The following is a 25,722-nucleotide window of genomic DNA, read 5'->3' on the forward strand; positions in this document are numbered from 1 at the left end:
CCTGATAATCAAATTCAACTTTAATTTGTTGTCTTCTAATTGGGTAACAAATACCCTTTCATTCCCTGATAATTATTGTGATTGTCAGCCAGTCTGAAAAGCTAATTACTTGGTTTGAAAATCTAAATTTCTAATTTTTTTATTATTCCCTCTCATCCATAATTTTAGAGGATACCCAATGTTGATAATGCAATTATTTTATAATAATCATAATTCCTGGTGATTAAACATGCTAAGTCCTAATAGCAAGAGTAAAATCTTACCTGTTGGAACAAATAAAGTGTGTCCTTGCTTCACAACACACTTGTAACACTTGTCAACCTTGTCCCCAAAATATACTTCACTCTGGGTGACAGATGAACTCCAGGACTCATAGAGAGCCAAATTTTCATCAGTGGGCTTGATCAAATAGAATATCTTCTCACCCTATTAGATAAATATACCAAATAAATAAATTTATGTTTTCCTACATTAATGCTGTACTTCCTGGAGGTAAACTACAACCTCTGAGTCACTCCTAACAGAGTAACAGATTGACCTAAAGTATTTCATCTTCTCACTATGGCATGTTCAAGCTTCCCAGCCCAGTGTCTCACAAATGCAATCCACCAAGAGCTTAGATACAGCATATTAACCAGGTGGTGTCTTATGATCTAAAGGAAGCAAACAAACCAACCAGAACTTTTCACTGGACTACAAAAACAATCCAGTCTTTATAAACAATTCATGGATATGCACACACCTACCAAAGGAGAAAATGGAAGATGAAACCACTTTGACTCTTCTATGACATACACATGGTCAAATTTGTGAGAATAGAAAACTGAATATGCCAATGATTTTAATTCAATCTTTTTTTTTTTTTTCCCTACTAAAACCTCACTGTACCACCCACAAGTCTACTAAAGTCATCAGTCAACCAATTAGAGCCAACAAGTCACCAACAGCATGCTAAAATAAAAGCATAAAAATGCAATACCAGAGATCAGTAATTCCCTTTCAAGCTCCTCCCTTAGCATTGCAAGCACAAGGTTTCATGCAGGTGATAATGCCACAACAGAAGGCTACACACTGAATAACTTTTGTTTCACACAGTCATAGACATCCAAGGGGTGGCTGGGCTCTGGAACAGGCTCCCCAGGAAACTGATCATAGCACCAAGACTGACAGAGCTGAAGAAGCATTTGGACAATGCTCTCAGGTACACGGTGTGACTCTTGGTATGTCCTGGACAGGGCCAGGAGTTGGACTCAATCCTGATGGGTTCCTTCCAATAGAGCAAATTCTGTGATTCTGTAAATCAAGGAGTATTCATACCCAGAGAACGTGGTACCAAACTGATGTTCCTCCAAAATCAATATGAAAATCTGTATAGCTGTCCTGGACACCCATTAAGCAATACTTCTGAACAAAAGGCTTAGGGAAGACAGAATCATCTGGCCAATAATTTTCCACCCACGAAAGCTTTCTGGCAATGTCTGGTACTTCCACTAATTCAGACATCCTTTTAAAAAACAAACAAAAAAGAACTGTTAATATAAGCAGGAGTAAGTGTATCTCTTTTTAAATGACAGCTTCCTACAAAGACATTACTTATGAACTAATAAATATGTTTTATACCTACATTACATGACAATGGCTGTCTACATAAAATACACCTCCTCCTGTCTTTCCCACTACAGGCATTATATTCCTACACATATTGTTCAGCTTTGTGAAAACCACTTCCTACATTCAAGAAATTGAAGTCAATACTCACTTTGTGTCCGAGAATTCCAGGCTGATCACATTCAATACTTTGGGTCGGTCAGGATTTGTGAAGTATTTAATGTAATTATGGAGCTTCATTTTACTGTCTGCTTGTCTTGCTACATCTATGACATCTATCACTTTGTCACCACCTGTGAAAAGAAAAACAGGGTGACTTTCTTAAGGCTTTCACAGAAAAAAGACATTTCAGATATTTAAGAGAAAATTAACTTTTTTCCAGTCTTTATTAAAACATTTCTGCAGAAAAACTCCACTACTATCATTATTCTCTAGGAAGAGAGACAGATCACTATAAACCAACTTTTTGTTAGGTTTAACTTTAATTACTCTCATCAGCTAAGGACAGAATTGAAAACACTCTAAATATAAATCCACTTTTCCGTGGTTAACCAAAAAGAAAAAAGTAGTATAGAATGGCTGCATCTGTTTTTAAAAAAAAATAAAATTTGATTTATGTCTGCTATTGCAAAGAGTAGCATGAAGAAAGTTATCAAGGCAGATCTCTTCCTCACTTTTCCTATAAACCATCATCAAACCCCCACCTTCCTTACACACGTGCACAAGCTGCAAGCATGCAGTAATTTCACTGAATAATTATCATGGGTGTGTTTCCTTTCTGATGACAATAAAGAGAGGGTTACACACCATATGTTCTGAAGTGATACATTTAGAGAACTAGACAAGCCAAGAAAAAGGACTAAAACCACCACTATAACAGCAATTGGTTTATGTCCTTTTAGTTACACAATGGCCAAATTTGACACTTAATTTTGGAATGCTGGAAACACGCCTAGATGTACATTATAAACATATTCACTTTAAAACTGTAGTTTTGTATCATCTTAATAAATTCCAGATGAAATAGTACTTACTCCGTTTTCTTATTTTTAATTTCAATAACAGGAAGGTACATCTGTGGCATTCCAATTTTTTCCCTGAACTGGAAAACTTGGCAGGTCAAAATGTATGTACAAGGATAAGACAATCAAGTTTCTCTCTGAATCCAAAGAGGCAGTAATCCAGACAGAGATTCAGAAATATCACCATGATATTAATTTTTAAGGCAGAACACACATTACTATTTATCATCACAATGGTGACAACACTGCATATTCTGGTGCCTTTCTAAAATATTGATGGGCAGAAAACCTACTTTCAGCACACATCATTACATCAGGTGATCATGAGAACACACTCATCTCTACCATGTGTTACAAGAAATGTCCTGCTGCAGCAGGCTCAGTCTCTGTCCTGCACACTTACATGAGGCTGGCACAATTACTGATAAGAGATCTGATAAGAAAGAAGTGGTTGTTGGGAAGCCTCTCCCAGCAAAGAATGCCAAGGTAGGAATTTTTTCTGGAAGATTTAATTAAGAAATGCCAATTTACTGAGTCCAAAACATTAAGTTTTGTCATAGCCTAACCAGTGATTAAATTTATTAATCCTAAGAGTGATTCATTCAATTCCCATTATCCTTGGTATACATGTAGCAGAAAAAAACCCCAGCATTCCACATATAGCCTGCACTAAAATTAACAAGTTTGAAAATTGAGACATAAGGCTATAGTCCTACCACACATCTACCAAACAGACACGAAAAAAAAAAAAATTAAAGAAAAAACCCCTCCAAACCACTGTTTTTATTTTACTCCCTGCTAGTCTTGAATTTAGACTAAACATTTAGCACTCTGGAAGCTCTTATAATCATGCAAATATTTATTTTATAATCATGCAAATATTTATTTTAGTTTACAGACAGGAGAAAGACATTTTAATAAGTACTCCAGAGTGACTCTTACCTACATAGCGTTCCACATCTAAAACTGAGAAAGTTGGTGGAGGAAGTCTGAGTCCCAAACCATCTAATTTAGGAACCATAATGGGAACATCAAACCCATGTTTCTCCAGATATCTTTGTGTTAACTGGCTTCCATGCATTTTCAAAATTACTTCATCAGCACTGGCAGAAAGAAAGGATGGAGTATTAGCAGAAAAGCATCCTCCAAGCATTACTGAAATAAAAAAAGTCTCAGTTTGGGGCAGGACAGATGGGAATGGCTACATCTGAATCTAAAATAAACACACAGTACTGTTTCATTAAGTATTTAACTAAAAGACCAAGAAAACAACCTCAACAAGCAAAGAAATTTTTACTGTAATGCATTATCTGGAAACTCATAGTCCTTCTGTATGACCGGAGAGTAACGTAAAAGGATGGGGAAAAGGAATTCTAAGAGAAGGCATTACTCATTAAAGTACATTTTGCTAACAGCCACCAGCTGCTCTAAAGAATCCTAAGTCATTGTGTTTCAGTGAGATAGCCAACCAAGCTTAGTATCAAAATATAATCAAAATATAATATAATTTCTCCATTTTCTTCTAAAGCACACGAGAATGGGTAGACCATCAACTCATGTGAATGTTTTATGTTACTTGGAATGAAGCTGAGAACTAAAGGAATAGACAGACAATATTCAGACAGTAAGAGCACAAACACCAAACAAACAAAACAAAAACAAACAAAAAAAACCCCCCAGCCTAAAACTCAAAACCTCTCAGACCACCCTGCAGCAGTTCCAACAGACAACTCATCCCAGTACAAAACTGAACAGCTACTGCGTGAAAAGGCAATTGTATCCCTCTCAAACAGGGATCCACTGGGAAGAATTGTGAAGGAGGAAGTCATCCTCAACCTTCACTATATGAAGCAGAGAAATGTTAGTCAATTCCACTAAGACAGATGACATTTCACTGTGTTTTCCCACCAAAATATATACGGAAGGTTCTGTACCTTGGGAAAGAGCGAGCCCGCAGCTGTTTAACAAAGGTCCGTGTTCCAGCCTGCACTGGTTTGGAGCCATCATCCGGCTCTGTGTAGTCATGTCTGTGCCAGTTTCTCCTCTTCTTCACTACAAGTTTCAGGAAGATTAAACATGGAATTAGTTAAATCAGACATCTCAGATTAGCAATCATCCCATCAGTGAGACAGACATGCCTCAACCACATTACCGTGATAACAAACCTTATCTTTTTAATTAGGTGACACTCTACCTATTTCCAACAAATGAAATCTGCAAGACACAATAACTCTCTGTATCTTTATAGCTCCTTCTATATGAGCATCTCAATGCACACTACATACAAGACTCCACATCCAGTCCAACACAAGTGAACAGGTGCAGTCTGAAAGCTATACAAATCCAAAAAGCCAGCTACAAAACTAACATTTGAACTTCAATTTCTTAAAGCTCAGACTTTTTTTTTTAATAAACAAAAGAACCACACCTCCTGAATAGCCAGAGACTTCATTTTACACACTCACACAATGACAAGACTTAATCCCACTGTGCTGTCACACCCCATAAACATGCCCATATCCAGTCTGATAATATTACTGCTATTCACTATCATTTCTACTTCTTATGTCTCTACTACAGTTTTGTGTGCACACTGTTGTGGGCAGGTGTGATCTTTACAATACATGTAACAAAAGCACTGCACTCCAAAACATACAACTTCTTAACAGTTTGAAGCTTTAATGCACTGCTACAGCATATTAATAAAAAACAAACGATAAATTAAAGTTTTATTACTATTTTGGGAATCTGATAGCTCAATAGTAGCGAAATTGTATTTCTAACCACTCCTTATACTTAAAAGCCCAAGGAAATTGAAACTCTAGACATTCTCAGAAAAACTTGTGGTGATCTCCCCATGACAAATGACAGATACCCAAATGAAAAAATATTATGTGTAATAAAAGTGTATGTACTTTCACAGAATCACACAATGGTTTGGGGTGGAAGGGACATTAAAGATCATCTACTTACAACATCCTGGCATGAACAGGGACAACTTCCACTATCCAGATTACTCAAAGCCCCATCCGAACTAGCCTTGAACACTTCCAAGATGAGACACCCACCACTTCTCCAGGCAACCTGTGCCAGCGTTTCACTCATCTCACAGTAAAGAATTTCTTCTTTAATCTAAATCTACGCTCTTTTAGTTTAAAGCCATCATCCATTGTCCTATCACTAAAGACCTCAGTAAAAAGCCACCTTATTTTTTATACACCCCCTTTACATTTTGGAAAGTTGTTCTGTAAAACATTGCAAGCTGTATGTAGCCTCCCCATTTGAATTTTTTGATCTTGAGTCAAAAGGAGAGGACAAAGTGACTTATGATATTGTGGTTAACTTAACTGCCTGTCTTCAAATTTTCATAATTTCACAACAAATCATTCCATAATGGATATTTCATTGATTTGGCTTCCTGAACCACTCATTTTTCTTCTTCATTTATAAAGAACACAAGCTTACAGCCTTGAACGGAAGTCTTTGGTTGCATCATCTGTTTGTTAGTAAACTGCTCTCTGGAGCACTTCCACTCTATACAAATAAACCTGTATTTCTCATCCTCAAACTCTCAACAGGCTGAGAAGCCCTATTAAATCATCAAGAGGTGCCCCTCCAAAAGGGACCACCATCTCACCATTTGGAAAACAAACTCCAAGAGTGCTGAACTTCCAAACTTTATCACTTACTGTACTAAGAAACCCACTAAGGGTCCAGTAATTTTAAGTCTGCATTTCAGTTTTTCCTAAAAAAGCCAAACTCTGCTCCACAGCTAGACAGTTGCTACTGCCCCAAGATGATTTACTGACACCAGATCTATAATTTAACCAGTAATATTAAACACAAGTTTACTTGTGTATGCTGAGGAAACTCAGAAGAGGAAAAAGCTAATTTTATTTGTCAACACAAATAGTGTTTTACAGTAGTCTGCCAAACAGCCTGAAATACAACATCCAGCAAAACCACTGCAGTAATACAAATTCATGGAAGAGTTCATTCTTAGATTTACCTACGTCATGATGCACCAAAAATGTAAAAAAGCACTAGCAATACTGAAAACACAGCTCACTTTAATAGAAAGCTGAGGATGCATGAGGAGGGGGGAAAATAGTTTTTAAAAAAGAAAAAAAAAAAAAATTGCTGCTTCTCCAGAAAAAACAGTTGGTTATACTGGTTATATGGAATAATGGACATCTTATAGTCATTACACATAAGAGGGAATAATTCTGTTGATGTGCTGTTTCCCACAGACATGACAACATAGACCCTTTTGAAGACTTTTAAGAGAATAAACTGACATTTATAGATCTTTGCTAACCTGCAAACCAGTGCTGCTTAATGAACCAACTATCCAAATACTGTAAAACTTCATAAATAATGAAGACAGGTTTATTAAGTTTTCAAAGCTATTTTCTCAGTCATAAATAATAATACAAGAAATTAGTGGCTAATACTAATCTTCGTCAGAGTAGTTTCCCATAAATTCACTGCTGTTACAACAGCTCATTAAAACTGTAAGATGATACAGCTGCTTAAGAGATTTTATAGCACAGACATAGTTTTTAAAGTCTGTCTTTCCAGCATTTACAAATCAGAAAATAAAATCACTTTTGCTTGTACTTGGCAACGTATATCATCCTTTCAGAAGAGAACACTGAAGAGGAAACAGTCATGAAAACTCTCTGCTTATGTGTGCCTTCATTCTAGAGCTTTTTTAACCCCTTAAGACATTACAGAAACAACTGCCAAAAAAAACCAAACCAAAACTAAACCATTTTAACTGAATGGAACCTAAAGCTCAAATTAAGGAAGGAACCAGTGTTCACCCTTAGTGTTTCTAAAAACTGAGGTAAAACCTGCTGTGGCAACACTAAGAACTGCAAGTTCTTAATTGCAGGGAGGTTGAAAAAAGAAGAGCCTGCTGGAAGTTTTCATAAAAATTAAGTAGGAATATTACTTTTTTTTTTTTTTTTAATTACATTCCTCCTTCATTCAAAGCAATGGGTCAATAACTGTCTCTACTTCGGCAAACACTCTTCCCTGGTCTTCTCCCACTACTGGACTGTTTCCCTCAGAGACCACCATCTGCTAGACTTCAAATGGAGACCATCAAGAGGTGTACACAAGTACAATGAGGCCCCAAGTCTTGGAAGAGGTACTGGAGATTCCCAGTGACCAAAAACACAAGAGCAATGTTGGCACAGGAAGACTGCAAAATTGTATGGAGCACCACAGTAAATCACAGAATACCTTGCCAAGGCCTGGTACAACATCTCATTCTCAGCTCAGACCAAGCACAGGCATTATTACCACAAACAAAAAGATGCTGGTTAGAGAGTAGTCACAGAAGTGAGAAGACAAAATCAGAAAAAGAACGGGATGTCCTGACAACTACATTTATATTAGCATTTACTGAACGTTGTGCTTTCTTAGAGCTCTGAGCACCACAAGCTGGTGACACATCTGACTCACAGCATTCATGCGTATAGAGCATTTTTATACTTAAGGATCACCAAGAAAACTTTGAAACTAACAAAATGAATATGAATACTCTAAATCAAATGATCTAAAAAAAATACCCCAAAAAAACTATAGTTTATTATATATTATATAGTATATTACTATATTATACATACTATAGTATATTACTTTTACTATACTAAAAGTAATAGTAAAAGTAATATACTATATTACTCTTCTATATACTATAATATAGTATATTTCTCTTAATATACTAAGAGAACATATAGTAATATGTTCTCTTTTTGAATTACTTCTGATTTTAGGATTCATTATTCAGCATTTTATACACATGGCTGCTTACTAAAGGTCCTGAAAAATTGTTCTTTCAAATCATGAAGAGGATTTTTTTTAAATACATGAATAAATTGATTTGTTAATTTCATCTTTCCATCTAACTATGCAGTAGCTTTCTTTTCATTCCTCGAAATTTTACACAATTAATTTTGTAGGATACTGAAAGTAACCACCCATTTGTAATGTAAAGTATGTGTTTCTTGCATATTTTAAGTAAATTTTTCTAACTACTTCATTTAATTACATATTCTGTTGAAAACACAGATATACTTGCCCTCTTCAACAGCTGAATTTTTGTCTCTTTGTAAACTCTTAGACAAAGTAATTTTAGAATATGAAGCTGTATATTAAAAGACTGAAGTACTCTGGAACATTTCTGCAACACCTGAAGTCATGAGACATTATCAGTCTCTTTAAAAACTGAAGGAAGTAGGGCCCAAACCACAAACTACCATAGCTTTTATTCTGACAGCTGAGAACAATTAATGAAACTCAATGTGAAGACATATTTAATTATATCACCTCTGTTTGGGTTGGTAACTGACATGTCTGAAGCTTCTACTAAATCTACATGATCTACACACTTGAGGCAATATGAAATAAAAAGGATAATTTTTGCCGCAGATGATTGTCTTTTTGAAAAGACTTCCAAAACAAGAATCCCTCTTATCTCGCTGTCTAATTGCTGCAGGTGAGACAGCACTTACATTACAAGAAAGGTTATTTACAGGCATCAGGGTGAAGCAGACTAGTTCTCACTAATCAAGAAAAGAAAAGAAATTTCAAATTTACTAGTTTATTATTTTGAAAAGTCTGATATGATCTTTCATCTGCTCCTCTTCCTAGTCCCTCTACGCCACAGAAAAAAGAGACAGAAAGTTAAGGGAAAAAATAGCTGTTGTTTGTATACTGATTTATAAGACAAACATGCAGATTTGGAACTGAAAATGACTACTGGAGTACTAAAAACTACAAGCACACAAACCAGCATTTATCTTATATTTTAGCTAACAGACCATGAACTCACATATTACAGAAGCTACATATCACCAAACATGTATTAATTAAATCAGTAATTGATTTACTTTGGTTTACTTTGAACTTACTAGTTCTCTTCATTCACTTTGTTCATACTCCACAAGACTACCACTGAGGGTGGTTTTAAACTTATTTCTAAATGTAAAGTAAATTCAGATTTGAAAATACTATTTATCTTCAGCCAGCATCGACTGTAAAACATTATATGGTGTCTTCAAGAGAAATAAGCCAAAAAAACTCCCAAACTTAACAAAAGAAAAATACAAACCAAGGAAACAAAAAAAAAACCAAATTAAAAACCCAAAACAAAAACACAACCAACAAAATCAACAACAACAACAAAACCCGCAAACAAACATGCATTAAAAAACACAAATCACCATGGCTCAGTGCTTGGAGGGTAAAGGCACTCTGCTTATAAAGGCTTTTCAGGTCTGAATGAGGAAATTTCATTCATGGTTGGAAAAGTGAAATTTATTTTTAGATTTTTTACAGCCCTGTTTCATTTGAGAAGGGGAGACATGGGAGAAAACCTAGGGAATTGGATAAAGCAGTACCCTTTCAGCAGTTACCAAGAGAAACTATGTTTCATTTTATCACTGCAGATCTCTACAGCAAATTTATCTACTCAAAGGAGAACCAAAGAGATGTCTCTTGTTGCTCTCTATCAGACTCTGCTGGCAACCTATTTTGACCTTGGTGGAATCTTCTTTATAAATTAGCAACCTGAGATTTGGAACTGTGTAACTTTCAAGGACATAAATGGGAGGAAACAACAAAATTATTAACAAGCAACAAAAAAAGCACAAACAGCACTCATAGGATGTTCATATTCTGCTTTCACTGTTGAAAAGTTGTGTTTGACTGTTGTGGCACATAACTTACAACCATCAAGAAAGGAAAGACACCTGATTTGCACACTTTCTCAAAGTTGCCTTCCTAGTTATTTATCAGAACTTTAATAATTAAAATACAGGAACTTTGTAACCATCCTTCATATTTTCCTTTTTATTTTTTTTTAATTATGATTCCCTAATTCTCATTTTCTCACTTTCTGCCAAGTCCAGATTGTTTTCTAACTCTGTGCACTTTGATTTCTCCAATCTACATCTCCACATCAGGGAGCATTTCAAGATGGTTTGTCTGTTTTACAGGTTTTTAATCAGCTCAGAGTTAGTCACATAGAACCAGTACCTTCTAAATAATCCAACTCATCTTGAATATTCCTCTGAACAGTCCTTTGCAGTTGTACATGGAGAGAAAACAGTCTAAACATGTAAGATGAAATCTGAATAACTCATACTTACTTAGAGAAGGTCCATGGAGAATTGCACAGTTGGGACAATGGTATAGATCAATGTCAACAGCATGGTGCTCCTCTACCCCAACGCAGCTGGAATAATATTTTTTACATGTTAATGAGAATGCACACAGGGTTTATTTTTCAAGCTAAAAAATAATTAAATCTTAGGTTTTCATCAAAACGTGCTTACTCTACAAAATTATAATGAGATACCAGATTATCTCAGCTACTGGGTTGCCACATAAATTTTGACTAAGAATTTATCACTGAACACAGAATGCCATTAAAAAAAATCATAAACAGGAAACAAGAATCAAATTTCTTAAAAATGAGCAAATCTACAATATATACACCATTATCCCCAAAAATTTTGATCCTAATTACAGAAAACAGTTTAGACAAAACCATTCAAGCAATTTTTCTCATAGAAGCTACTAGTTAAAAAAAAAATAATAAAGCAGAGGTTTCTGTTAATTTATACAAGATATAATGGGTATTTTCCTTGTCTTTTTCTTTCTGCAAAAAGCACATAACTGACCCCCACCTCCCAAGACAAATTAATGAAGAATACTTCCTAGTTATTCTTGAAATCTTTACAATAGACCTGACTTCACAAGCTACACAAGTGACCACACAAATAACTTAGAACTGTTTTTGGTTTAAAATAGCAGCATGTATTTTAAAGAGCACTTGAGAGATGTAATGCTTTCTCAGTGCATATTTTTTTCCAGATAAAACAGTCAAAATGTGATTTTGACTATTTTGACAAAAAGCAAAATCTTTACAACAGTCATGACAAAGCATCTATTCTGTTGATACCCAAACAACACAATTTTAAAGTCAATGAAGTACATTTCCTTATAAGCTGAAACACTAGGGGTTAATTGGAGAATATGTGCTTTTGCACAAAGTTCTTAAGCAAAAAAACCCACAAGTAATTCCTGCTTTCTGGTCTGAATCCTGGCAGAGCGCTTCATTCTCTGAAAAGTTCACTGACACTTACAAAATTGCTGACTTTACAGTTAATACAGAAAAAAAGAGTAGAACTCTGAATATTTACACCAAAATTAGGTATGTACATACACTCAATGCACTCCAGCAACATAACTGGAACACTACCCCAGTCACGTAACCCATTTCATATCAAGTGTAATGAGTGCTTAAACACTGAGGCTTTGAAATGATCCAGCTACACAAAGTCTTTTCCTCAGCAGCCTTGTGCCAAAAGTGCTGACACGCTCCAGCAAGTGTCAGTACATGCTGCCAAAACAATACAAGAAACAGTCTAGCACTGAAAGCACAATGAGCAAATCCAATCTGAAACTGAAGAGCATCTCCCACATAACTATCAACGGGAAGTGTATTCTGAGTTCCCTCTAAAGATTCAGCTAGCTCTATTTCCCCATTCCCTACATACCACATGAAACCCAGAAATTATTTAGCTTTTTTTATATGCATACTATTTTAAATACAAAACTCAGCTCATCGCAATTCTTGCAATATTTAGCATCTGCTTTAAGACCACAGCTACAAGAATCATTATTACATGAAAATCCAGCTGACATATAAACAAAAAGGAAGGCAGAAGCAGTCTTTAAAAATGCATGTCCCATTTCCTTCTGCTTGTGTTCTCTCGCTTTTTATAGAATAGATGAATGACTCATAATCCTATGCATTATAAGAAAATTGTTTTTAAATGTACATTCTAAGAGCCCCAAATCTGAAGGCTGGTTTTATACATCTTTAGGAATCTCATTATTTTAGCTAAATTTGTAATTTTTGAACAGCTAAAGATATTTATGTTGAACTGTATCTTGATCAAGTTTGCACTTCATTTATTCCCTTCCCTTTTTCTTGATGTTTATCTGATACATTCATCATCATTCCAACCAGATTATCTTGCTAACAGTAAGAACTTTGCATAAAAATATAGTAAAAATAGCTTTGACAACTATTTGTCCTATTCTGTTTAAGAATCTTAATTCCATTGTCTCTTTTTGAATGTTACAGATAACAGAATTTCTGCTTTATTTTCAGGCTTAGTACCAACGATTAAGTCAATAACCTTTCATGAAGGCACATGGGATTTTGTGTACAGAGACTGGAATGATATTATAATGTCTGGAATAGCCATTCAATAAGGGAAGCAAACATTTTCAGTCTACTATTTATCCTGTAAACTCAGCACTGGAAACACAAAACACTAACTGGAGATCACAGAAGCGGATCCAGCAGCAGATGCCTGACTGAAGCAAAGGGCAAAGGAGGTGCCAGCACCTGCAAGAACAAGCATTGCCAAGGATGCCACAGAGCACATCAATCACACACAGCACCATTACAAGTCGCTTCCCTGCATCCCTTTCTCCAACATACACAGATGAATCTGACATTAATCACTCTGGCTACTAGCAAGCAATCAATTACTGTGGTAAATGCAACTTCAGACCTCAAGCATCAAAACAAGGTCACCAAGAGGTAGCAGAGAGCCTGGAAAACATTAACATACTCAAACACTGCAACACTCCCAATCCACTGATGTTTTCCTGTATGAAATATTATTACCCTTCACCTTGCAATCAACCCAATCCATTTGGGTTGAAATGTGTTGAGTATATATTACCTAGTTTCTGAATTGCTCCTCTCCTACAGGGAGGTCACAGACTAACCCTCAGGAACAGTGGAAAGCTTACAGTATTAAACAATAAAATACAATAATATTAATTTAGAAACAAAAAAAAACAGCTGTACAAGACTATGCAAAAATACACCTTTAATTCTATTTATGCAGGTGAAAGGCTAACCAGGCCCAGTTTCACTTGCAATGCTCTAGAAGGAGTAGCAAGGTAGAAAAAAGTTACTTAAAAACAGATTCCATTACATCAGCCTTGGAATGAATGGTCAGACACTCCAAACTTCACAAGGTATCTAGCATCAAGGGAAGGTCAACAGGGGGTAGCAGAATATTTGGGAAGTTTTTCCACACAAAAGAACATGCCCATCCCTGGCATCTGAAGAAATCCCTTGCTACTGTAAGTTTGAGGAACCCATTCTCCCAACTTCAGTCTCACTAGAAGGTGCATGTGCATGTTTTTTATTTAGTCTCAGCTTTCTATTTGATCATTATATTTGTAGCTATGTAAAAGCAGCAAGTGTAAATCAAAACAAATCAGAAGAGGACTCCAAAATCTGACAAGTACCAGCTGACCTCTGCTTTTTGATAAAGGGCAAATAAGGCTTCTTTCACAGTGCAGGGGGAAGTCCTGCAGAGGCTGTTCTCCAGTATTACTTTAGATTTTAAGAGATGAGTACCGATAATTCCGAATGACAGATTAAACAACTATTTCACAATTATGGTGGAATGTCTTGTACAAGGAGTGTGCAGAAGTCCAGGACAGTTACTGTAAGTATTATTCCTGGTGACGGCATGGCTGTACATTGTAAGCCACCCAAGGCACCTGGCACGTCTCTCCCACAGCAGCACAGTGTGAATAAATACTGGATCCATGTCAGCCACCACACAGGCTGCTGTACCTTCTGCATCTAATACTTGCTTGCTCTCAATCCAGCCTGGCTTTTCTCTTCCCTGCTTCTGAAGTTATCAACCACAACCACAACATTTTAGAGATCGCTTAACTGCCCTTGCTGGTATGACTGAAAGAATCCTGGTTTAAGAAAAAAATCCAAAGCACTCTTGTTCAAAGGCCTTATTTTCAGTGTTTGTAAGGGTACATGACTACTTAAAAATACTTTATTAAAACAAGTAGTACATGTAACATACTCTACAGTTATATAAAATTCCCAATGTAAAAGGAAATGCTTACATAAAAGATCACTACAAAAGTCAAGAAATTAATGAAGTGTGGATGCCCATTTTCCCAATTTAACCCCTAGATTAAACCAGGAAGATATTCCTACTAGGAAAATTCTGATATTTCCTGTATAAGGGCATACTAAGAATAAAATCTTGAAAATTAAGAGATGTAAGCAATTCTCAATGATCTAATAAAAGGATGACAGAAAACAGATCACCATCAACAATGAAAAGAGCTATTTTGTCAAGAAGCTGGGCAGTATATATGATATCATCATCTTGGATTCCCTCTCTGTTCCTTCCCTCTACTGCTTCAATTCCATAAGGTCCTTCTCAACCTCTTTCAGCAGCATGTGCAAAACTGTCTTACAGGCTCATCATTCTAGATGCACTAGAAGGAAGTTAGGAAGTCTCCCACGAAAGCTTCCACTCCTTTCCACATCAGCACGATACTTTGTGCCTATTAAGCTTCACCTAGCAGATGAGGAAACAGGACAGGCCATCACAGGCATTTCTACTACTTCTTCAACAGATATTGTTGGATAGCTATTATTTTACAACTAGATGTTGATTTACAGCTCAAAACTAAGCCAGGTTTTTAAAGTTTCTTATTTATTATTGGGACAGATGAAGTTCAGGTCCCAAGAGCTCTTGGTTTCCCAGTGTCTGACCTGAGCAGTCTGACTTTTTTGTGGTACTGTGCAGCAAAAATGCAGGTTAGAGGCTCTTGCTAGTACGTTTAGTTAAGCACAAAATCTTGCATCTTTTCCAACCTATAAAATTACTAAAAATTACATTTTGCAATATTCTCTTATATTCTCCCTGAATAATCACTGTGGACAACCTTCTTTCTCTACCATCCTGTTTCTGAACAAGAACTCGGCACGTGCTCTTCACGTCCACCAGCACCCACAACCTTTCCCTGATATGCCTCAGCGAGCACTGCAGGCTTTATCTGTAAAAGGAGGAAAACAACACAGGTCTTGACATCTAGTAAGAAAAAAAAAGAAATGAACAAAAATTCTGGAAGAGTGGAAAAATACGAGGAGTATTAAAGCATGTTCCCTGTTACCAAGAATAAAGGGTTATAGACAATTCCTAGGGATGTAGGCATGTTTCCTATTATCTGACAGAGCAGATAGCCAAAAAAATCCTTTTTCAGTTTCCAGCCATCCACAGAACAGCCAAGACACATAGTGAGTCTCTGCTGTCTCTTAACAGTGATGGGGACAGGAACAACTCAATGCAGGAGGTAGCAAAGATTCATTAGTAACAGGACAGCCTTAGTTGTCCCAAAACTGAAGTCATTGCCACAAGGTAAATAGCATTAAACTGAACACAGCTGGTGCTGCTGAAAAAAAGGTCCCACCCTCCTTCCACCAACTTCCTGGCCATGGGCTTCCATTGTTTCTCTCACCAGATCTAAACCATTAGGCAGACACATGACAAGTCAGTTCAATAAACTGATCAAAAAGAAAACACTGCCATTCAACTCACTTTTTCAGATGAGTTTTAGAAACCTTAATGGTAAGATTCCATAAATATAAAATCAAATGGTACACGTTACACTTATACGCAGTTATTTAACAAATATATAACAACATAATTTTCAAGAAGACAGATGAAAGAATATATTCTGTTACTTCATCTCTGTTCTGTCTTTCTAAAAAATTTTGCTAAACAGTAAGAAGCAATCTTACTGTTTAGCAATCTTATGCTGACAATATACCTTTTACTATCAAGCCTTAATACTGAATTTCAAATCACCAAGGATGGAAGCTATTTCTATTAATACACTGAGCAAATAACTCTAAGAAGTAGGCAAGCATTATAGCAAACTTTTCATTTTACTTGTAACAAGGTTTGCAGTTGCTACTTTCAGTCCTAATCTGTTTGAGCATAACAAACCCAAAAAAATCTATTGTAATTATTGCCAAAATTAGTTAGTGAGCTTGCAAGTTATGCAAAGATTAGCTTCTCCTACTCCATCCCAAGAATGCAAATAAAAGTACAGGGTAGGAAGTCTGTCTGGAAGATTTTAATTCTGGTTAATCATTTAAGCCTATGCTTTCCAAGTGGGAATAGGATGCCAAGTAGGCAATATTTACAGGTTAAGACAATGGAAGTACTAAAGATTTCACTGCCAAATAGCCACATCTGCCACTTGTTACAGGACAATATTAAAATGCTTAATTAGGAATAGAAAGACAAAGTCAGCATGACAACACTGTTGACCAGCTCCATACCATCCCATAGCACAATAATAGATTAAAACATGAAATTTATTTGAAGAAGAGTTTAAAACTTAAAGTAAATGTTGTGAGCTTTTAAAACCTGGACATCACGCTAGACAGATTTCCCCTCCAGCCCCACTCTTCAAAATGCATGCAGTTACACCAAAGAAAACAAAACAGACCAAAAGAAACCACAAGCAACACCAGAAAGTTTCTGTTTCCCTTCACTATTTCTTCATCTTACCATAATCATGGTAACAGTTTTGGAATCGCAACAAACTTACAAGGACTTACTTCAGAAATTAAGTAATTTTTGAAAAGTAACAAATTTCTATACACTAGACACTGAATTACTGCCTTAAACTACAAAAAAAAAAAAAAACCAAAAAAACCTCAGCATAAAAATATTCGAGGTTTTGCTTTTGCCATATTCACTTTGCAAAACAAAATACCTTTAAAAAGGGAGCAATTGATATGAACACAACCCAAAGAATATGCATAATTGTACCTTAAAATTATTTTTAAAATAGCTGTTTTCCTATCTGTAGCAATTTTTCCCCTCTCTCAAAGTTACCAGTTTTCTCCTGGAAAAAAAAAAAAAAACAAAAATACAACAAACAAAAAATCCAAAACCCAAACAAACAACAAAAAAAAACCCCATGTTTTTAAAATAGGTATAGAATATATGCATGTTGGCCCAACATCTTACCTAATTTTTGTACACATTCACTCACACACATTCCACCAAGTTCTTAAGAACACAAAAATGACACGTAAGGCCAACTCTCAAAATAGCTAAAAATATACTAACTTATCAAATATTGCATCATCCTTTAACATAGATAATAATCCCAAGAACAGTAATGCTGCATGCCATAATATATGTAAAACTCTGACCTTTGATTGCTCAGACACATCTGCTCTGATACTTCCAAAGTCCTAAGAGGCCTTGGTCTACTTACGATTAACCATCAAATTGCACATTAAAAATGTTAATGTTCGTTACATAGGTTTAGACTTCCCTAATGTAATTCAACCCTACTGCTTTTAAATGATGTAATATTTCTCTGAAATGAGGTATTGCAGTAACACAAACATGCAAACAGGTATACGATCTATTTTGAATTCCAAGGGACCTCCCAAAGGCTCAGGCTTCCTGCATCTTCTGAAATAAAGTTTGATAGTGATGCTAGTGCTGTCCTTTCAGAAAATACTTTTAATGGCAATACTCTTGCACATTTTTCTATTGAGAAAGAAATTATGTACACTGATTTTCTTTCTCAAGTAACAGTGCTTTTCATTCCCTCAAAGCACAGAGGTTATAATAAATAAAATCAGTATATGACATCTTGTCAACGGAAGCTTAACTCTAAAGAATGGATTGTGAAATGTAGAAACCTAATAGGAAAATTACAGTCAATGGAACAAAGCTATCAAGTTACATAATGAAATAGATTCAGTTACAAACACAACAAACCTTCCACCTGCATTGTGAAAGTAGCCACATAATCATGTTACCTCAAATCTCAGAGAAAAAAAACCAGTGATGTACATGATATGTAAACTAACTTTTCCATTCTACAATTCCAGTCCAGTCTGAAAACAAACTGGTATGGTTTTGAAACACAACACATTTTTTCCCCAAGATCTGTTTTCTAAGTACAGTGAGTTCAATTTATTGAAATTGCTAGAATAAAGGTAAGAGAGAGTCATTACATTTAGAAAATACTTTGACAACTGAATAATTGGCATAATCAACATGTTCTTATTTCTAATCATTGGTGAAAAGATTGTGTGGAAAGCTGATTTTCTAAACAAGCATTTCATGTAACTATTAGGAATTTAAACAAAATGAAGTCAAATGACTGTTCAAACTGGAGTCAAATAATTACATGCTCAGAAAATCCTAACAGCCTTTTGTGCAAAAATGTACATGGAGGTCGAGCAAGCTTTCCACTACAATGTACGACTTCCAGGAAGCGACACAAAGTCCAGGTCAATTCATAATGGCAACCACCATCATGTATTATGTGTAGCAGCTTTATGAGAAGTTACTTTTCCTAATGACAATTTCCTGATAGAGCCAAATTAACATTACTGAAGTACTTTTGATGCACTCCTTCTGTTTAGTATCATCTATTAAACATATAGCAAATTCTTCATCGTTCCCATGCCAAATGAGATTTCTACTCATTCTTCCCAACCAGACTGATTGCATCAAGCTGCTTTAAAACAGTATATACAATTAATTCTGTTTGGGTCCTTTTAAAAAAACCGTTTTACAGAAATGAAGGTCTGAAGAACCTAAATCTTCTAGCATAGATTTTGGCAAAATAAACTGCCTCAAGATAATCAAAGAAATAAATTTAAGAAAACAACAGCAGACATCAAGACTAAACAACTTGTCAGTGAGAGCAGAGAAAAAAAAAGGCATTTTAAATGCATCTGTGATAGCTGAAGGCTTTACTTTAGTGTGAAACTATTGAGAGAAACAAAATGATACCAGCAAGTGAATCATGACACAAGGTTTGTAGGGAAGAAAGAAAAAATGTACATTCTGAAGAAATTCTTTTTAGCACTTTTAAAACCAGTAATCTGTGTAACCCTACACATGTGCAGCAAAGCACACTGATCAGGAATTCAGAAAGATTCTCTGTAGCAGTTCAGACTCCACTTTCTCCATACATTTTCCCAGCATGGCCAGACTGACACACCAAAGAGAAGAAGGAACAACAGTCCAATCTGACTTCAGGCACTGTGTCTTAGTGAAGTTGCAACTGCTTGAAGCCTGTGGAAATAAATGAGAACTATCCTGTCCTTCCCACAACTGATGCAGGAAAAGGGATTAACATTGGATTTCAATTAATTCTAGGAACACTGAAGTCACAATTTATCTGACCACAGCCAGCACGAATTTCAGTTCTGGTTATAATGCAGAGTCTGTAACAGCAGTATTAGGTACTGTGTCCCCTAAATACAGAAAACACATATTAGTTATTTGGTTTAGAGAGAGAGGGCATTGAAAGGGAGAAACAAAAAGAGAGAATAACTGCTTCTGTATACACTAATGACAAAGGTTTTCCAGGTGTTTAAGAAAGTTCTTCAATGATGTATTTTTATCTCCTCCTCAAGACTCCAAGTCAACAGTTAACCTCTTCCCCGCTAAGATCAAACAGAACCTAGTAAACTACCCCGACACATAACTACATCTTATTTAGGTAATTTGCCTTATTTCAATTCCCAGACAGAGTTATTCTACTTGTCCTTATTAAAAATAAAATAAAAAATAAAAAAAAACCTACCTGAACTTACAATAAGCAAAAACTAAGTACTTTAAAATAATGCCTTCAAATCAGAGGGTTTAAAGGTATAACTAACACTCTTGTCTCAATTCTGCAAAACAAAACAAAAAAAAAACAATCAAGAACAACAACAAAAAAAAAAACCTACAAAATCTTCAACCATTTAAAGCACCCTCCGCACCCATCTTGAAACAGACATCTTAACTGAGCACCTCTGTGTGGTTGTATCCTACTGAAGAACAAACTACTACCGAAAATTGCTACCATTATTTCCCCAGTAGAAACAAGGAAGACATATCCGAAGCTCTACAGAGATAACAAGAGGGTGGAAAAGGGAAATCAGTATACAAGTTAATTAAACGTTCACTCATTCAGGAATGAAGCAACTACGACAACTTTAACACAGCAAATTACAGCTGCTTATTACATGTCCCTAATTATATATGTGTGTGTGTGTATATATATATGTAATTTTTATATATACACACATATATAATTAGGATGATGGAATCACCATCTCTTAGTGTTCAAAAAACATGGGGATGTGGTGCTTGGGGACATGGATTAGTGGTGAACATGACAGTGGCAGCTTAATGGTTAGACTCAAATGATCTTACAAGGTCTTTTCTGACCTTCACAATTCTATGATATACAGTCTACACTCATTTGCCTGTCTCAGATTCTAGATTGTTAGCTTTTTGTCCTAATCTTTTTCAGCTCCAACTTGTGCATAGGCTCCTGTCAATTCTAACTAGCCATCTCAATGCAGTACTACATATTATATAGTTTTAAGGTCTACTTGCATCCCAACCGAGTCTTTTGACTTACTCAACAGGAATTTCAGTTCCATTTCCAGTGCAGTTTCCTATAAAGTAGAGCAAGGGCCTTTTATACAGAGAACAGATGTATTAGTTACTTTTTTCAAAGAGAGAGGGCATTGGAAGGGAAGGAAAAAGACAGAAATTAACAGAATTATAAAAACACAGCCGATGAAGAGAAATTGAGGTTCAATCAAAAATGACAAGTCTTAGGAAGCAATTACATGACATAGCTTGCATTGATTCAATGGCTTGCAGCTGCTGGAAGAGGCAGGTTACCCATTCCCTTCCAAACAAGCACTCTCTCTCCCATTCCTTGCAAGGGCCCTGTTACTTGCCTGGATACAAGGCAACCTGTTTTTATTTGCTAATCTGAAAAAAACTAACCTAGCCAGTCTTTTTTGCCTGTTTATCAAGTCAGATTACAGCATGGTTGGGCAACTGTCATAGGCAATCCATGAGAGGGAAGAGGACTGTATGACCCAGAGAGAGGGATTTGGGGGGTCGGACTACTCCTCTCAGCAGGGACGTCACTAGACCTGGCAAGGCCTACTGTTGGAACTTCATTATTCACTAAGACCCAGAACTACTGTGGCCTAACAGATAAATTGCCAGGAGCTTACCAATCAGACTGCAGGGAACATCCCTGCCTACACCTGAAAAACCTCCTCAACTTTAACCATACACCTTGCCCAACGTCAAGAGAGGCACTATCAAGTCCAAGAGACGCACACATTGGCACTAGATGTCATACGTGAACCAAGGTTTTCTTAGCACAACATTAAGATGGTTCTAGTCTGGCCTCTTTTAGGCATCCCAGTCCTTCTCTGATTGGGTGTTTAATCAGCTCCTTGAGACCAGTTATCTGTAGCTCCAGCTACAGGAGTAGCTGACGCAAGTACCCAGCAGGTGTATGACATTATGCCACTACCAATATATTATTTGCCTACAAAACACTCTTTCCAGTAATGCACTGAAGTACAACAGGAATTAGAAAACAAATAATCCAAACAGTTTGGAAGTGACATTTCTAAACCACATCTAACATTTTTCCATAAAGCAGGAGAGGATCAAAAGGACAAACCTTCAGCTAAATTCCCACCTTCTAGTCTGAGAGACACATGAGAACCACTCTGAAGTGGGAAAATACCTGTGTTTTTTAGAGACTGATAAAAACAAAAATGTCACTAATAGTTCTTGCATACTCTCAGCAGCTTCTAAATTCCATAATTACCTACACTTAAGTCTCACAAAAAAAAACATTTATTATATCATTTTTATGTAACAAGTGTCTCTAATACTAGTTCAACCACCTCTTTTAGGCCATCTGCACTCTAAGCATTTTTTAATCCATTTGGGAATTTTTTGGTATGTCTTCACCAGCTCCATCTCCCTCTCAACAGCTAGAAGCGTTGAATGTTCCTCATCTACAAAGTGCATGGACTGCAGACTCCTACAGAGAGAGTACAAGCTGGTTATTCTGGTTGTCTAATAAAGATGAGTTGTTTAGAAAGATCATGTTGCCTAATAAAGATGAGCTGTTTAAAAAGATTGTGAAGCTTGACAAGGACTATCAGCACTGTTATTTTATGCAATACACAGTCTGCAAAGCTTACGAAATCCTGAGTAACACTGTCAGTAGACACCATCAGATCTGTCTTGCTCTCAAGTTTCTCAAGTGATAAAAAAAGATTTGGAGGCGAACAACAACAAACCCACAATGACTTCCCGGCCTGAGGGGATTGATTAGGACACTAATGATTGTTTTTAAACTGTGCCACTTCAGTTGAAAAATGATGCCAGGAATTATCTGAAAATAGGACTTTTTGCTAACAAGATTAGAGGCACATTTTTCTGTTTCCCACATTCTAGCACCAGCAACCAGTATTAGCACAACCTTAAAACTCCATTGCTGCAAATCCCTTATTCTTGGGATTTCTTGTGTGTTTGCTTCTTTTACAGACTGCAGCAAAAGCAAACTTGGCTTCAGTCTGCTTTACACACCTTTAAATTGGCTCCTTACACCAAAAACACTTTACCACCTAACTGGGTTAAGAAATTTCTTACCCAGATTTGTTTTAAAGACCTCCTTGCAGCCATCCACTAAGTAACTTAACACTCACAGTAGCATTCAGAGATTCTACAGCTGTACCTGAAATAAACTTCTTTTGCCTTCAAAATTCAACTCATTAAATAGTTCTCCTTTAAGAAAAATTAAAAAATTAAAAATACAATTCAAGGACATTTTTCAATTTATCTTCTCAACTGAGTAATTCTTCCTCCAGCCTGCAATATTTTTTCAGACACTGCAAGGAAGTTTTCAGCAAGCAATTTATTAAGCTGAATAATTTCTGCATTTTCTAATCACAACACAAAAAAACTATACAGCGGCTCCTACAGCTTTGAAGTACCTTACTCGTATAAGGCAAATAAATAGCAAGGAGAGACAGATGCTTCATTTCTGAAGAAATCTGAGAGCAAACTGACTCATCTCGAGCTCACCATGCTCGTTTCAAAAGCAGATGGAGTATCTGATTACATTAACTTCTATTTAAGCTATGATACAAGCAAACTGTTTCAGATACACAGATAATGAGTCTAAATATCAGATGTTACATTGGCTGGCTGGCTGGCAGAGCAGTAAGTAGAAAAAGCTCCTTCTATCAACTAGATAATGCCTATAATTTAGAGATCTTTATTGGATTCTCAGCTGCTTATAGAGGTCCAGGGGGGCACACTGGTCAAAACTGCACCTATGCAGTCCATAACATATCAATAAGTTATTTTTACACATTATTCTAGCTACAGAAAACTAACTGCTCAATCCTCTTCAGATGGAATTAATGAAGCACAGTAATTTCCAGACCATGTGGAAACTTCAAATAGTGAAGAACAAAGCTAAAAAGAGTTTGGGGGTGGAGTTAGAATTCAGTGCTGATGTATCTGCATCCATTATTTTTATTCTGGATATAATTTGACATACAGATTTTAATCTAAAATTCTTATGAGTTCAGATCCAGGTTACCAAAACCATTTTTGCTCTATCATATGCTATTTAGAGTATTCTAAAGTATTTGCAAAAGCACAAATCCACATGTTTTAATCTAAATTTATAGACATGTACTTTTTGAGGTAACCTTGAATTCACAGTCTGTGCTACTCAGCTCCAGTGCTTTTATATGGGGAAAAAAGAAGATTTTGTCCATATATCAGTGTATGTGTAGTGTGCATATATGTATCTCTTAAAATACCATCTCCTTCATAGAGGACAAAATTCACATGATTCCAACAAGAATGTTCAGAGAAATGCACAGGAAAAATATGAAGCATGAAGCAGAGGGCCTATTGCAAAAGGGCCCCTGGAGATGAAGACTGATTTACTACTCCTGTAAAAATTACAGGAGATATTAGGGTTCACTTATTGTGAAGAAACACAAAATTAAGTCTTTGGGAGGAGATTTCCAGCCTTACGAATATGTGTAAATATCAATGAGTGAAAATTGCCCAGCTGGAAGGGGAAAGGTAATAGACATTGCTCAGTAATGCCCAATGACAGGACAAATGCCAATGGCTACAGATTAAAGCATGTGAAATCCATCTGAACAGGAGGGAAAAAAAAAGAAATTGCAAGAACAAAGAAGAAATTATTCATCTCTATGTGGCTACGAGGACAATAACCAGTTAAAGATGCTGTCCCCTGAAGTCTACTTAAATTCAGAAGAAAGCCAACCTCAGAAGTACCTACACACAGCTAGCACATCACCACTTCATCTGGAAATTCCAGAAGCACCCCCTTATTGTGTTCACCCTGTGCTCCCACTCAGCTTGTGCCATGTTCCCTGGTGTCTAAGGTATACTGTCAAAGTGCTGGGCACTAAGACGTTGTTATGAAGGGAGAAGTTATTTTGTTTTTCCAGCTGAGATGGCAGCAGTGCTTATTCAAGTTATGAGAGTTCAAGCCCACACATCTCAGGGGAATGTTCAACTCCAGCCCACTTTTTATGTAAAGATACCCTTTATCTTCCCCACTTAGGACCTCTTACTCTACAGAAAACTATCCAGGAATTATGGGCCCTGAACAGAATGTAACATGACCCAAGCATAAGGGTCTGGTTAAAACCCTCAGACACTGACAAGATTATCTTAAGTTCTGGTCCCTACTCCTGACATTAGTGAATAAATAGATAAAGTGAGCATGAATTACAGCACAACCTTTTCCAAGTCTTAAGACATACTAAGACATTTTTTAAGTGTTCAGATTTAATAGCACTTCCTACAGAAATATAGTAGTCTATCCCCTGGACTACAAATGCACCTGTTTTCCTTTTAAAAAAGGAAGACTAAACTGTCTGTTTCTCTAAATATTTCAGGAACTGGCAAAGACATGAAATTTGCCTCATACCTGCCAGGCTTCCTGGAGTATAAGTAACACTTAACAGGTGTTGCTTTTCTGCCTTGAAAGTAATAATGATGTTTTGCTTTTCTTTACAACCTCCACTAACATAATGTGAAAGAGGTTCTTCTTTGATAATTAGCAAAAAGTACTAAATACTTTACAGAAGAATAATCTTTTACTAGAAGTCTTTCCTAGATAAAGACTTAGAGGTCAACGATCTCTAAAGAGCCTTTAATGAGTTTGACATATCACTGAATGTGAAGTATTAAGCTATTTTCTTACACTTCAATTACAGAAGTTTATTTATCAGTTTGCTTATATTACATAGCACTGGCTATGAAACTAACTGAAACTAAAAATACTAAAAAAAAAT

At 36.2% G+C, this 25,722-nt stretch overlaps 1 protein-coding gene across 1 annotated transcript in view; it reads right to left on the reverse strand.

Moving 5' to 3' along the window:
* Positions 1–10,915, reverse strand: part of KDM7A (lysine demethylase 7A) — a 36,299-nt gene extending 25,384 nt beyond the window's left edge. Inside the window, exons 1-6 of the mRNA XM_015628448.2 lie at positions 10,793–10,915; positions 4,565–4,682; positions 3,573–3,733; positions 1,760–1,901; positions 1,318–1,504; positions 264–426 (exon numbers count right to left, since the gene is read on the reverse strand). Of these exons, the coding sequence (XP_015483934.2) occupies positions 264–426; positions 1,318–1,504; positions 1,760–1,901; positions 3,573–3,733; positions 4,565–4,682; position 10,793 (772 nt within the window). The 5' untranslated portion in view covers positions 10,794–10,915. The remainder of the gene's footprint in view (positions 1–263; positions 427–1,317; positions 1,505–1,759; positions 1,902–3,572; positions 3,734–4,564; positions 4,683–10,792) is intronic.
* Positions 10,916–25,722: the final 14,807 nt, after the last annotated feature.

Source organism: Parus major, chromosome 1A (genome assembly GCF_001522545.3).
Source record: "Parus major isolate Abel chromosome 1A, Parus_major1.1, whole genome shotgun sequence".
In the NCBI taxonomy this organism is placed as follows: Eukaryota; Metazoa; Chordata; class Aves; order Passeriformes; family Paridae; genus Parus; species Parus major.